This window comes from Pristiophorus japonicus, chromosome 8 (genome assembly GCF_044704955.1).
Source record: "Pristiophorus japonicus isolate sPriJap1 chromosome 8, sPriJap1.hap1, whole genome shotgun sequence".
In the NCBI taxonomy this organism is placed as follows: domain Eukaryota; kingdom Metazoa; phylum Chordata; class Chondrichthyes; family Pristiophoridae; genus Pristiophorus; species Pristiophorus japonicus.
In genome coordinates this window covers 26,779,314-26,795,414 of record NC_091984.1, presented here as the reverse complement: position 1 = coordinate 26,795,414, position 16,101 = coordinate 26,779,314, and the positions used below count along the sequence as shown (strand labels likewise).

Here is a 16,101-nt window from a genome sequence, read left to right as displayed (position 1 = left end):
CCTCCCCCACACTCTGCTGCGCTACGCCGATGGATCCGGACGTCGAGGGAGTGGCCAAATTACAAGGTAGATTTTTGGTGCTTTTTTTCCTCCAGGAAGTCGGCGCACCACATCGAGATACGCCGCTCTAAGCGGCTGGGGAAATTTGGGGCCTATATCCTCTCCACCTGACTCTATAAGAACATAAATATCAGCAAGCGTATGCCATATAGCCACTCGAGCCTGCTCCGCCATTTAATACGATCATGGACTTGGGTCCACTTCCCTGCCCGCTTCACATAACCCCTTTATTCCTTTATCGATTAAGAAACTGTCTATTTCTGTCTTAAATTTATTCAATGACCCAACTTCCACAGCTCTCTGAGGCAGCGAATTCCATAGTTTTACAACCCTCTGAGAGAAGAAATTCCTCCTCATCTCAGTTTTAAATGGGGGGCTTCTTATTCTAAGATTGTGCTCCCTAGTTCTAGTCTTCCCTATCAGTGAAAACATCCTCCCGACATCCACCTTGTCAAACCGCCTCATAATATGTTTCGATAAGATCACCTGTCATTCTTCTGAATTCCAATGAGTAGTGGCCCAACCTACTCGACCTTTCCTCATAAGTCTATTATATCTCAACCCAACTGTGAAGCCAACACCCTCACACCTATGAGATCTTGTAGTAATTTAGGATGTCTTTTTCATATTACAGGGTATCAGTTTAACCAAGATAAAACAATTTGCCAAGAACAAAACAGCCAGAAGGAGAAACATATTATCTGATTGAGATGTTCTTCATATGAATACAAAAAAGTTGAGGACAACTTGCAAAGACCATTCATCATCATCAATAACTGCAACAACTTATATAGCACCTTTATCATAGTACAACGTCCCAAGACGCTTCACAGGAGCGTTAGCAAACAAAATTTGACACCAAGCCACGAGATATTAGGGCAGATAAGAGGTAGATTTTAAGGAGTGTCTTAAAGGAGGAAAGAGAGGTAGAGAGGCAGAAAGGTTTAGGGAGAAGATTCCAGAGCTTAGGGCCTTGACATGGCCACCAATGGTGGAGCGACTGAAATTTGGGATGCTCAAGAGACCAGAATTAGAGGAGCACAGATATCTCGGAGGGTTGTGAGACCCAGCGAAATGTTAGGGAGGGCCGAGGCTACAGATCAATGCATTGAAGCTGATCCTTCGTGTATCCAAATCTGTCATCACCGTGTCCAATTGGTTTTTAAACGTCTTCAGTGGCTTTGTCATTGTTACCCTGCACAAGACATTATTTCAAACATTTATCATTCTTTGAATAATATTGTTACTGATGTGTTTCAAATTAGTAATTTAAATTGCTGGATAGTTGCGTAACATTTTAAAACTTCTGTTTATCATAGTTCTCCCTACTGGACTCTAACCAAGCTAAATCATTGGTCATCGTTGTACCAGTCTAGATATTCTGATATAGTTCTGGAGCATGATTCATACCGATACTTGAGTGCCTTGTGTTTCGTGTTACAATTCATTTGTTTGTGTTTTACATATTTGATTTGATTGAACTGCCGATGAAATACACCCACAGAGGATGGCAGGACTGACGTATGAAGAAAACTGGATCGACTAGGCTTGTATTCACTGGAATTTAGAAGAATGAGAGGGATCTCATAGAAACATGTAAAATTCTAACTGGATTGGACAGGTTAGATGCAGGAAGAATGTTCCCGATGTTGGGGAAGTCCAGAACCAGAGGTCACAGTCTAAGGATAAGGAGTAAGCCATTTAGGACTGAGATGAGGAGAAACTTCTTCACTCAGAGAATTGTGAATCTGTGGAATTCTCCACCACAGAAAGTTGTTGAGGCTAGTTCATTAGATATATTCAAAAGGGAGTTAGATGTGGCCCTTATGGCTAAAGGGATAAAGGGGTGTGGAGAGAAAGCAGGAATGGGGTACTGAAGTTGCATGATCAGCCATGATCATATTGAATGGTGGTGCAGGCTCAAAGGGCCGAATGGCCTACTTCTGCATCTACTTTCTATGTTTCTGTGTTATTTCTTGGGTTTGTGAGTTGCATGATGCAAATTTCAATGCCATTCAAATTGGGTCTCTGCACATTTTATTGTAACTTTGATTCTGACCAGCATGTGAACAGAAACATTCTAAACCCTGAAATATGCTCTTTAGTTACCCATTAGTAGATCTTGTGTGATATTGCTGATGGTTAGTTGGAGATTCTGCTGTTGCAAGGGATTGCTGTGATGCAGGAATTGAGGAAGGGTTGCACATGTCTGTTGAAAAGAATTATAATAGAAATTGAGATATGCTCAGACATAGTAAAGTAAAAGTTTAAAAAAATTATTTCTTGGAAAGCAGAAAGTTGAGCCATTTTGGACTTTTTGTGACAGACATTTTGCGTGTGCTAAATGCAACCCATATGTATCAGCTGATTTCTTGTGTTGCTCGCTGGTATTCTGACGACTGGAACTCAGTTGTGATGTTTAGCTTCTAAAGTGGTGCACAGATCCTCCGTCGTTGCAAACTTCTGCCCCATCTCCAACCTCCCTTTCTTCTCCAAAGCCCTTGAACGTGGTGCCGCCTCCCAAATCCGTGCCTATCTTTCCTGCAATTCCCTGTTTGAATCCCTCCAATCGGGATTCTGCGCCTGCCACCTTAACAAAATAGCTCTCATCAAAGTCATAAATGACATCCTTTGTGACTGACAAATGCAAACTATCCCTCCTCGCCGCCTTGACTTATCTGCAGCCTTTGACATGGTTGACCACTCTATCCTTCTCCAACGCCTCTCCGTCGTCGTCCAGCTGGGTGGGACTGCACTCAGCTGGTGCCATTCTTATCTATCTAATCGTAGCCAGAGAATCACCAGCAACGGCTTCTCTTCCCAGCCCCAAATCGTTACCTCTGGGGTCTCCAAGGCTCTATACTTGGCCCCCTCCTATTTCTCATCGACATGTTTCCCCTTGGCGACATCATCCGAAAACAGCATCAGTTTCCACATGTACGCTGATGACGCACAACTCTACCACACTACCACTTCTCTCGACTCCTCCATGGTCTCTAAATTGTCAGATTGCTTGTCTGACTTCTAATTCTGGATTAACAAAAATGTTTTCCAATTGAATATTGGGAAGACCAAAGCCTTTGTTTTCGGTCCCCGCCACAAACTCCATTACCTAGATACTGACTCCATTCCTCTCCCCAACTCCTGTCGAAGGCTGAACCAGACTGTTCGCAACCTTGGTGTCATATTTGACCCTGAAATGAGCTTTCGACCACCGATCCACAGCTTAACTAAGACTGCCACCTTCGTAACATCGCCCGTCTCCCCCCTTGCCTCAGCTCATCTGCTGCTAAAGTCCTCATCCATGCCTTTGTTACCTCCTGACTTGACGATTCCAATGCACTCCTGGCTGGCCTCCCACATCCTACCCTACGTAAAGTAGAGGTGATCCAAAACTCGGCTGCCTGTGTCCTAACTCGCACCAAGTCCCGCTCGATTTTAGAATTCTCATCCTTATTTTCAAATCCTTCCATGGCCTCGCCCCTCCCTATCTCTGTAATCTCCTCCTCCCCCACAACCCCCCCCTCCCCCCCCCCCCCCCCCCGAGACGTCTGCGCTCCTCTAATTCTGCCCTCCTGAGCATCCCCGATTGTAAACTCTCACCATTGGTGGCCGCGCCTTCTTTTGCCTAGGCCCCAAGCTCTGGAATTCCCTGCCTAAACCTCTCCGCCTTTCTACACCTCTCTCCTCCTTCAAGACGCTTCTTAAAACCTACCTCTTTGAGAAAGGAAAGATAGATTACGAAGGTAAACTTGCGCAAAACATAAAAACGGATAGTAAAAGTTTTTACACATATATAAAACGGAAAAGAGTGACTAAAGTAAATGTTGGTCCCTTAAGATGAGAAGGGGGATTTAATAATGGGAAATGTGGAAATGGCTGAGACCTTAAACAATTATTTTGCTTCGGTCTTCACAGTGGAAGACACACAAACCATGCCAGAAATTGCTGGTCACAGGAATGTGGGAAGGGAGGACCTGGAGACAATCACTATCACTAGGGGGGTAGTGCTGGACAGGCTAATGGGACTCAAGGTAGACAAGTCCCCTGGTCCTGATGAAATGCATCCCAGGGTATTAAAAGAGATGGCGGAAGTTATAGCAGATGCATTCGTTATAATCTACCAAAATTCTCTGGACTCTGGGGAGGTACCAGCGGATTGGAAAGCAGCTAATGTAACGCCTCTGTTTAAAAAAAGGGGGAGGACAAAAGGCAGGTAACTATAGGCCGGTTAGTTTAACATCTGTCGTGGGGAAAATGCTTGAAACTATCATTAAGGAAGAAATAGCGGGACATCTATATAGGAATAGTGCAATCAAGCAGACGCAACATGGATTCATGAAGGGGAAATCATGTTTAACTAATTTACTGGAATTCTTTGAGGATATAACGAGCATGGTGGATAGAGGTGTACCGATGGATGTGGTGTATTTAGATTTTCAAAAGGCATTCGATAAGGTCCCACACAAAAGGTTACTGCAGAAGATCAAGGCACGCGGGGTCAGTGGGAATGTATTAACATGGATAGAGAATTGGCTGGCTAACAGAAAGCAGAGAGTCGGGATAAATGGGTCCTTTTCGGGTTGGAAATCGGTGGTTAGTGGTGTGCCACAGGGATCGGTGCTGGGACCTCAACTGTTTGCAATATACATAGATGACCTGGAAGAGGGGACAGAGTGTAGTGCAACAAAATTTGCAGATGACACAAAGATTAGTGGGAAAACGGGTTGTGTAGAGGACACAGAGAGGCTGCAAAGAGATTTAGATAGGTTAAGCGATTGGGCTAAGGTTTGGCAGATGGAATACAATGTCGGAAAGTGTGAGGTCATCCACCTTGGGGGAAAAAAAAACAGTAAAAGGGAATATTATTTGAATGGGGAGAAATTACAACATGCTACGGTGCAGAGGGAACTGGGGGTCCTTGTGCATGAATCCCAAAAAGTTAGTTTGCAGGTGCAGCAGGTAATCAAGAAGGCGAATGGAACGTTGGCCTTCATTGCGAGAGGGATGGAGTACAAAAGCAGGGAGGTCCTTCTGCAACTATATAGGGTAATGGTGAGGCCGCACCTGGAGTACTGCGTGCAGTTCTGCGTGCAGTTTTGGTCACCTTACTTAAGGAAGGATATACTGGCTTTGGAGGGGGTACAGAGACGATTCACTAGGCTGATTCCGGAGATGAGGGGGTTACCTTATGATGATAGATTGCGTAGACTAGGTCTTTACTCGTTGGAGTTCAGAAGGATGAGGGGTGATCTTATAGAAACATTTAAAATCATGAAAGGGATAGACAAGATAGAGGCAGAGAGGTTGTTTCCACTGGTCGGGGAGACTAGAACTAGGGGGCACAGCTTCAAAATACGGAGGAGCCAATTTAAAACCGAGTTGAGAAGGAATCTCTTCTCCCAGAGGGTTGTGAATCTGTGGAATTCTCTGCCCAAGGAAGCAGTTGAGGCTGGCTCATTGAATGTATTCAAGTCACAGATAGATAGATTTTTAACCAATAAGGGAATTAAGGGTTATGGGGAGCGGGCGGGTAAGTGGAGCTGAGTCCACGGCCAGATCAGCCATGATCTTGTTGAGTGGCGGAGCAGGCTCGAGGGGCTAGATGGCCTACTCCTGTTCCTAATTCTTATGTTCTTATGTTGACCAAGCTTTTGGTCACCTGCTCTAAATTCTACTTATGCGGCTCGGTCAAACTTTCATCGCATAATACTCCTGTGGAAGCGCCTTGGGACGTTTCACTACGTTAAAGGCGCTATATAAATACAAGTTCTTGTTGATTAAGACCGACTGTCTCATTAAGGCCACACTCTCTCATTTCTATAAGTAAACATAACCTGAACTTAGTGTTTCATTGCCGTTTAATGAGAGAAATTGGCACATTGGAAGATGTTCATAAATTTCTTTCTCTTTTTTTTTCTACCTATAACATTTTGAAGTATAATGAAAACTCTTGAAACATTTTATATAAACTAGACTAGTAAATTTATGGTGATATTGCTCATGGCGAGGCTGAAGTTACACTATTGTAAGGTGGGTGTTGGAGTAGGGGAGTCTAAGTCACCCCATCAAAGAAGTTAAACATTTTTTCTGTAAAAGTTACATCAGAAATTATTCATGCCTTAAATAATTTTGATTTCATAATTTAAAATAATTAATTATAGCTAATAATGGTTTCCCTGCCTGTTACTGCTATTACTGCTCTGTTATCAAAAATGCAGAGGAAGGCGGGGCTTACAACCAACGTTCACTTTAAGCTGCGTAGCGTTTTGAAGCTCCAGTGCAGCTAGCTCACCAGCTTTTAATTGGGGGAAAAATCGAGCATGTGCAGTGTTTTGAATGGGATGCGCACCCAAAAAAAATTTAAGGGAACATTGCTTATAACATCCTGGCATGCTCTGTGAATAGCAGTCTTGCTATCAAACTATCATGTTAGGAGCCACCGTACTTCAAAATGTGCTCATTGGAATCCGAAGGGAGGCAGCCTTAAATTGTCTTCTGCTGGAAAAATGACCATGGGCCGGATCCAATCCGGAGCACCCAAAGAATCTGTAGAAAAAAGCACAGGCAATAAAGCCGAACTCAGTAATTGTAGGTCCAGGCAAGTATTCCAAATTGATCCCTAGTCTCCTGCAAGAAATTGTTTTGCAGTAGTTTACAGCACTGCACAGGTAACTGAGTAAGAATAAGTATTTTCTTCTGATTTGTAGGACCAAGTATGGATGTATTTTTATCGTAACACGGATCACAACAACAGTGCGATCCAACTCAAGTCAACTTTTAATTTGCCTTTTAATGCAACTTCCTTATTTGGATTACTTTTCTCCCACATCCCCTGTTTGGTGCCTTCAGGATGACTTTCCCTCTTTGTGATGCTTTTACACCACATCAAGACTAAGATTGGGAACTTGAGAGACAAGGCATGACACCAAATGTGAACCCACAGCCCACTACTCTAAGACATCCAAAGAGGCCATTGTGATGTCACAAAAATTTCATGTGGAGCTGATAACCAAAAAACAGTAACTTTACAAAAGTAAGGTGAAAGGTTGCAAAATTGAAATTGGCAGAAATAACAAAATGGCTATTTCTGAATCTTGGTTTTTGGGTCGCCTGAATTAATATTCATTTGGCTTTTTAAATAATCATTTAGAAGGCTAAATGTTGCTTTTGTTGGTGCAGGCTTTTGGAGACTGATAGCAAGTCTTTGAAATCTGTAAATGGATCTCGTCGAAATAGTGGATCTTCCCTGGTATCCAGTTCTTCAGCTTCAAGTAACCTCAGCCACCTGGAAGAAGATTCCTGGATCCTCTGGGGAAGAATCGTGAACGAGTGGGATGATGTACGGAAAAAGAAAGAGAAACAGATGAGGGTAAGGACCACAAATCACTTGTGTTCTTGCCATTTCCCTTGATGTTGAAAATTGTGGAGCAGCTATGTGACAACAGTTTTGTTTTAAGGGAGGATTAATTTGTTAGCTTAAAAATTAAATTGCTTATCAGTACATGTTTGCTGCACTGTTGAAATATCACTGTTCCATGGTCCAGGACACGACTGTTGGCTTTACGTCAGCAGTAATTCTCATGTAAATTCTATTAGATTACAATTTCTGTGTCTCATGACAACTTTTACACATAGTGAACACCTGACATAAGTGGACATTTCACCTAATTTACACCAGATACTCTGACTTGTATGGTAAAGTCAACATACATGCAGATGTGCACAATTGTATGCAACTTGATACTTAAGACTAAGACAATCTGTGTTCATGATGGACGTCGGTATTCCTCCATTCAGCATATTCAGTGGGTGCAACAATCATATAAATAGTATTTGATTAATGAATGTTAGTTTATTTTCAAAGTGGAGTACCAGTATAGAATGATACCAGGGATCAAAGAGTTAGATTATGAGAGCAGGTAACATAAGCACAGCTTGTATTCCCTTTGAGTTTAAAAGATTGAGGGGTGAAGCAATTGAGGTGTTTAAAATGGTTCAACAATTTGATAGGTTAGATTCAGGGAAGCTATTTCCTGTGGTGAATCCTGATCAACAGGCACAATCTTAAAATTAGAGCTAGTTCAATTAGGAGTTAAATGATAAAGGCACTTGTTTTCACACAAAGGGCAGTGGAAATCTGCAAATCTCTTCCCCAAAAGGCTATGGATGCTGGGTCAAGACTAAGATTGATAGATTTTTGTTGGACAAGGGTATCAAGAGATATGGAGCAACGGTGGGTAAATGGAGCTGAGATACAGATCAGCCATGATCTGATTCAGTGGCGTAAAGGCTCGAAGGGCTGAATGGTCATCCACTCTTCGTATGTTCCTTTCAAGATCCCAACTGGTAAATCAGTATAAGATTTTAGAACTATGGCAGTTTTAAACAGAACAAATTTATCATTTGTAACTTACCACTCGATGCTTTTTCTGGAAGCGATTTGAATTGGGAGTGCTTTATAAGGAAACAAAGTGATAAGGTGCAAGATTTGGAAAAGTTGCAACAGTAAAAGTAACTATTGAATATAACTGATTCTATTCCTGTCAGCTTGAAAGCTTAGGGTGCAGTTATGCTGCCACTTTTGAATTGATGTGAACCGGTTTTGTATCCATTGAAGTTGCAGTCTAAAGATATGAAGTGCATTATAACTCGGTCACAGATCATGCTCTGTAATATAACTGCATGCCAAGATGTAATTAGTAACCTTGAGGTACCTACTGTTTTAGCGTTTTAATAAACTGTAGAAAATAGTTAAATCACAACTGAAAATAGGATGGTTTCAAATACTATCATTGTAGCAGTGCCACCATCACTGAGATCTGGTAACTTGACACAGGCTCAAACATCAGTTCAGTTATGATTTAGTTATTTTCTACAGCTAGCTGGATTTATCGACATCAAATAGGATCCAGTTTTATCCATTCAAAACTTAAGATTGTGAAATTGGCATTTAGGTCTTGGAGTCAGCATTGATTTGGCAGTCAAGAGGCACCTTTTTATTTAAGGAACAATTTGTGTCAACTCCAGCTGATGGAAGCCCAATGTCCATTTGTTTGGTGATGTGCTTGTTTTTTTTTAAAAAAAGGCTTTTATTCAATTTTAATTTGGTTACAAAAGATAGTGTCTTCAGAAAGATAACACATTTGCTTATACTCACTAAAATCATGTCACTACAATGTCTTAATGTTAACATTGCAGATAGATTTCATTACACTGTGCACCATTAAAGAAATAATGTGCATTTATACGGCAGCTTTCATGTGATCTGGATGTCTCAAAACACTTTGCAACCAATAGATTACTTTTGCATTTGCTGTCATTTTGGCAAATATAGCAGCCCACGTGTGCACAGCAAGATTCCGCAAACAGCAAATTAATAAATGACCAGATGAGAAGGAATGTTGGCCAGGGCACTGGGAGAACTGCTTGCTTTTCTTTTGAATACATAGACATTGAGTAAGTAGACAGGAATGGTGTTTTAATGTTCCACCTGACAATGCAACATTCTCTCAGTACTGCACGAATGTGCTACCAACTGAGCCTAGCTGACAAAGAAACCAAGCAAATTTGTGTGTTACCCATTTGGGAATATGCTGATGTTGAACTGACTACTCGTGAGCCACTAAGAATTATGCAGTCTGACTTGATCACCGATAGGTGAGTTACTATACAAATACTTAGTGATTAAGCTTTGTATTGATAAATTTGAGCCGCGTAACTTCACCTCTCAAGCACAATTCAGTTAAGTTATGCGGCTCAAATTTTAATAAGCAATGTGCGAACCTTTCAAGGTGATAGTCTTGTCATTTTAGATTTGCATCCTTGCACGATAACTGCAATGCATGTGCTGACAAGCCCATCATCTTTGGCCTAACATTAAAAAGGATAACCAACATTTCGACACTGATAAGCAGAGCATGTTTTCACGCATGTGGAGTTTTGCCTGATCAGTGTTGGAAGCCGTCAGTATAATGTGGGTCTGCTGGTTCTGCGCCATTGTAAGCAGGTGTGTCAGTCTCCAAACTGGCACCATCGTTACTAACATCACCATCATTTCTGTCCATGCCTGTTGGGAAGCATATTGTACCAGTTCTCTTAAGCGGCTAATGCAGGCTTGGTATTGTCATGTTTTTAAGAGTCTGAACTCTTTACCAACTTGCTGTGTGCAGGAAGCTCAGCCATTGTTGTAAATTTAAGGGTTGCATATAGATTCTAATATTAGTCGACGTGTATATTACATTATAATACTGATTTCTCTCTCATTGTTGCAACACCCATGTTACAACAGATTGCAATAAAAACAAACACAGATACTGGTTTTGAAATTATTTTCTGTACCTTTCAGGAACTTGTTCGAAAAGGGATTCCTCATCATTTCCGAGCTATTGTGTGGCAACTCCTATGCAATGCCCAAAATATGCCTATCAAAGACCAATATTCAGAGCTTTTGAAGATGACCTCACCTTGCGAAAAACTTATAAGAAGAGACATTGCTAGAACATATCCTGAACATGACTTTTTCAAAGAAAAAGATAGCCTGGGACAAGAGGTTTTATTTAATGTTATGAAGGTAAAGCTATCATTAAATGCTATTCCTTAAGAAGTACAGCCTCTTTATTATAAGGAGTCTCCCTACATTTCAAAATAAGCTTGTAATTTGAAACAAGAAACAAAACATCAAATGAGATGTTGTTAGAACAGTACATAGTTGGAACATTTTTTCCTCCCAGTCAGGTTAAGAAAAGTACAGCTAGATGCACAGTAAAGCTCCCTCTGCTTTGCTTCAGGAATGTGTTAACCCAATAGTCAGGAACATCCTGCTGTACCAGTGTGAATTTACATTTTCTGCATCATTATGTTCTTTTAGTGAAATTGCCAATTTAATGCAAAATTGTTAGTGCTCAAGTGTTGCACACTAATGCCCGGCAGAAACTCATTTTGTATAAGGTCTTTACAGCTGGAAGAGAAGACTTTCATTCCACCAGTGTGTGCTGGATTGAAACCCGGGCCCTGAGTTGGAAGAGCTGTACACATAACTACAGCACAATACTGTTAGCTTATTTGACTTTTTTTGGGGGCGGGGGGTATATCCCAAATTCTGTCATGAAAAAAGTGGCAGTAACGAACAGTTTTATGTATCCTATATGATAGCACCAAAGTTAGAGATGGCATCTTTTTGGTTAATTAACATAGGCTTCAAAAACCTTGCAGTCTTTAAAACTTCTTTATTGAGTGCTCGCTCATAGAAACATAGAAAATAGGTGCAGGAGTAGGCCATTCGGCTCTTCTAGCCTGCACCGCCATTCAATGAGTTCATGGCTGAACATGCAACTTCAGTACCCCATTCCTGCTTTCTCACCATACCCCTTGATCCCCCTAGTAGTAAGGACTACATCTAACTCCTTTTTGAATATATTTAGTGAATTGGCCACAACAACTTTCTGTGTAGAGAATTCCACAGGTTCACCACTCTCTGGGTGAAGAAGTTTCTCCTCATCTCGGTCCTAAATGGCTTACCCCTTATCCTTAGACTGTGACCCCTGGTTCTGAACTTCCCCAACATTGGGAACATTCTTCCTGCATCTAACCTGTCTAAACCCATCAGAATTTTAAACATTTCTATGAGGTCCCCTCTAATTTTTCTGAACTCCAGTGAATACAAGCCCAGTTGATCCAGTCTTTCTTGATAGGTCAGTCCCGCCATCCCGGGAATCAGTCTGGTGAACCTTCGCTGCACTTCCTCAATAGCAAGAATGTCCTTCCTCAGGTTAGGAGACCAAAACTGTACACAATACTCCAGGTGTGGCCTCACCAAGGCCCTGTACAACTGTAGCAACACCTCCCTGCCCCTGTACTCAAATCCCCTCGCTATGAAGGCCAACATGCCATTTGCTTTCTTAACCGCCTGCTGTACCTGCATGCCAACCTTCAATGACTGATGTACCATGACACCCAGGTCTCGTTGCACCTCCCCTTTTCCTAATCTGTCACCATTCAGATAATAGTCTGTCTCTCTGTTTTTACCACCAAAGTGGATAACTTCACATTTATCCACATTATACTTCATCTGCCATGCATTTGCCCACTCACCTAACCTATCCAAGTCACTCTGCAGCCTCATAGCATCCTCCTCGCAGCTCACACTGCCACCTAACTTAGTGTCATCCGCAAATTTGGAGATACTACATTTAATCCCCTCGTCTAAATCATTAATGTACAGTGTAAACAGCTGGGGCCTCAGCACAGAACCTTGCGGTATCCCACTAGTCACCGCCTGCCATTCTGAAAAGTACCCATTTACTCCTACTCTTTGCTTCCTGTCTGACATCCAGTTCTCAATCCATGTCAGCACACTACCCCAATCCCATATGCTTTAACTTTGCACATTAATCTCTTGTGTGGGACCTTGTCGAAAGCCTTCTGAAAGTCCAAATATACCACATCAACTGGTTCTCCCTTGTCCACTCTACTGGAAACATCCTCAAAAAATTACAGAAGATTTGTCAAGCATGATTTCCCTTTCACAAATCCATGCTGACTTGGACCTATCATGTCACCTCTTTCCAAATGCGCTGCTATGACATCCTTAATAATTGATTCCATCATCTTACCCACTACCGATGTCAGGCTGACCGGTCTATAATTCCCTGTTATCTCTCTCCCTCCTTTTTTAAAAAGTGGGGTTACATTGGCTACCCTCCACTCGATAGGAACTGATCCAGAGTCAATGGAATGTTGGAAAATGACTGTCAATGCATCCGCTATTTCCAAGGCCACCTCCTGAAGTACTCTGGGATGCAGTCCATCAGGCCCTGGGGATTTATCGTCCTTCAATCCCATCAATTTCCCCAACACAATTTCCCGACTAATAAGGATTTCCCTCAGTTCCTCCTCCTTACTAGACCCTCTGACCCCTTTTATATCCGGAAGGTTGTTTGTGTCCTCCTTAGTGAATACCGAACCAAAGTACTTGTTCAATTGGTCCGCCATTTCTTTGTTCCCCGTTATGACTTCCCCTGATTCTGACTGCAGGGGACCTACGTTTGTCTTTACTAACCTTTTTCTCTTTACATATCTATAGAAACTTTTGCAATCCGTCTTAATGTTCCCTGCAAGCTTCTTCTCGTACTCCATTTTCCCTGCCCTAATCAAACCCTTTGTCCTCCTCTGCTGAGTTCTAAATTTCTCCCAGTCTCCGTATTCGCTGCTATTTCTGGCCAATTTGTATGCCACTTCTTTGGCTTTAATACTATCCCTGATTTTGCTTGATAGCCACGGTTGAGCCACCTTCCCTTTTTTATTTTTACGCCAGACAGGAATGTACAATTGTTGTAGTTCATCCATGCGGTCTCTAAATGTCTGCCATTGCCTATCCACAGTCGACCCCTTAAGTATCATTCGCCAATCAATCCTAGCCAATTCACGCCTCATGCCTTCAAAGTTACCCTTCTTTAAGTTCTGGACCATGGTCTCTGAATTAACTGTTTCATTCTCCATCCTAATGCAGAATTCCACCATATTATGGTCACTCTTCCCCAAGGGGCCTCGCACAACGAGATTGCTAATTAATCATCTCTTATTACACAACACCCAGTCTAAGATGGCCTCCCCCCTAGTTGGTTCCTCGACATATTGGTCTAGAAAACCATCCCTTATGCACTCCAGGAAATCCTCCTCCACCGTATTGCTTCCAGTTTGGTTAGCCCAATCTATGTGCATATTAAAGTGCATATTCATGATTATGTTTTCTTTGACTTTCTAGATATTAGCTTTGATAATAAAACCTTCACAGAAAATATCACGTTGCCAGACTTCTGTTGGGATGATTGACGATTTGTACATGCTTAATATCAAACATATTGACCAGACTGAAATATATTTAAATATTCACCTGTTTCAAAATACAGAAGACTTAAAAATGTCAATGTACAATAATGACCAATTTCCTGTATTTTGTGTTTTTAAACTACTGGTTGTAGATAGCCTGGAAATAGACATTTTTGGGGGTAAAATTCAACTTTGGGGTGCAAAACTAGCGGTAGCGGATCCGCCAACAGTTGACTGTGAAGGAAAATCAGGTGGGTTGTAAAGTGGGTAGCTGATCTGCTACTGCCTGTTTTGTGCCCCGCCGAAGTTAAATTCTGTCCCATTATGTAGAACTTTCCCTGCCATGATATGAAATTCTGTCGAATTGATGACCTGGGATTTAGTCGCATTGCTATAACTCTGGAATTGGCCTATTTTGGAAAGATATTTTCTGGGGGTTGCAGCTTGAAGTAAAAAGTTTATTGAAGAAAATGTCAACCTTCCATCATTTAAGTTGTGAAAATTATTTTTGTAAAGTTATTTTGGTTTACAAAACAGAATTAAACTGGCACATAATCTTAGTATAGTAACTTTTTTAATGCTGTTTTCCAAGGAACAAGTTACACTTATTAAAATAATGGAGACATTCTCTTAAGCTACAACCTTTTTGTTATTTTATTATGAGCAATATGAAGTTTTGAAATAAATAAAAAGGCTGTGAAGAATTGATGAGCAGGAGTAGTTTGCGCAGAGTAAAGGTGTCTGTTGATCTTTGTGCATGTTTTTTTTTCCTCCATCTATCTTTCTGTTTCTTGGTTTTTTTTTCCTCCAGGACAGCTACGGTGTCTCCTTTCCACACAGCTCACTTCCATCTGTTTCAGTGTCTCCTTCCTGTTAATGCTGCATTAGCTTCTATGGTCTCTTGCTCTCCCATGCATGTTGCATCAGCTTGCACCCGACCACCTCACTCCCTATTCTATCATACAGGATATCTGGTGTGCCAGATACTTTATCCTAAATATCCCTTTTCAAACTCTGTTAAACCTTTTCTTGGCCATCAGTACTATTCAGAATCCATGCTCGACATCTGTTTAAAACATCTGGTAAGTTTTTAATTCATTTCGTCAAGTATTCTAGCTTTTATCATTTTTACAGATATAACTTATATCATGGCAAATCGTGGAATACAAAGGTTTTGAACCTATGTATCACACAAGTTATCCCGATGAGACAGAAAAATACTATTCATCTGTATCTTGTATATAAAGTAGGCTTTATTTGTCAATTATGTTGAAAAGCATTTGACAAAACATTAATATTTTGAAGTGAAAATGTTAATTTTTTTAGCAGATTTTAGTTTGGGACCATGTAGCGTTACAGTGATGCATGTAATATGAACATCTCATTTGGTGTCTGGGTATGGAAAAGTTATAATCTACAAGAAAGGGGACACGGAGCCATCATGTGAAAGGGCTGAAGCAATGCAAAATAGAACATTTGGAGCCTTTGTATAGTTGAATCTGATTGGAAGAGACCACATTTTTTTATCCAAATGGCAAAAATTTGCCACAAGGAGAATTTGTACTTTTTTCTTATTAGTGAGAGATGATGATGTGGCTTGCTGGGTATGTCAGTAATAATTAAATACAACAACATTGTGCCTTTATATAGCTCCTTTAACAGTAAAACATCCCAAGGCGCTTCACATGAGCGTTATTTGACAAAATTTGACACTGAACCACATGAGATATTAGGATAGATGACTGAAAGCTTGGTCAAAGAGTTTTAAGGAGGAGCAAGGTTAGAGCGGTTTAGAGAGGGAATTACAGAGCTTAGGGCCTAGGCAGCTAAAGATACGACCACCAGTGGTGGGACAATGAAAATCAGAGATATACATTTTTTTAAATCCTACTCGGTGAGGTATATCCTCATTTTTTTTTTCCCTTTTTGCTGACTATTGTTGATTAAGGCATCTCTCAGTTCGCATCCCGGCTGGCAAAGAACTCTTAATGGAACATCTGGCTTACTAATATCAGCAAGGTGGCTCCATGGTACAAGAGGACATGTTGAAGTGAAAGATGGTGGGAGACTGTGGGAAGGGGAAATACTTTACATTGGAAATGTCTTTCATGTCAGCTGTCTGTCTCTCCCTTTATGGACTGATGGGAAAACGAGAGAAAGAATGCCTGAAAAACTCTAGCTTTGGTTTGCTTTAAGAATAGTTACCTGGTC

The 16,101-nt window shown here is 41.2% G+C and overlaps 1 protein-coding gene across 3 annotated transcripts in view; it reads left to right on the top strand.

The window, feature by feature from the left end:
- Window positions 1-16,101, top strand: part of evi5b (ecotropic viral integration site 5b) — a 208,930-nt gene that overhangs the window by 87,816 nt on the left and 105,013 nt on the right. For all 3 annotated transcript variants that reach the window (XM_070886010.1, XM_070886011.1, XM_070886012.1), the window contains exons 3-4: window positions 7,243-7,432; window positions 10,409-10,633. In XM_070886010.1, coding sequence (XP_070742111.1) covers window positions 7,243-7,432; window positions 10,409-10,633 — 415 coding nt within the window. The remainder of the gene's footprint in view (window positions 1-7,242; window positions 7,433-10,408; window positions 10,634-16,101) is intronic.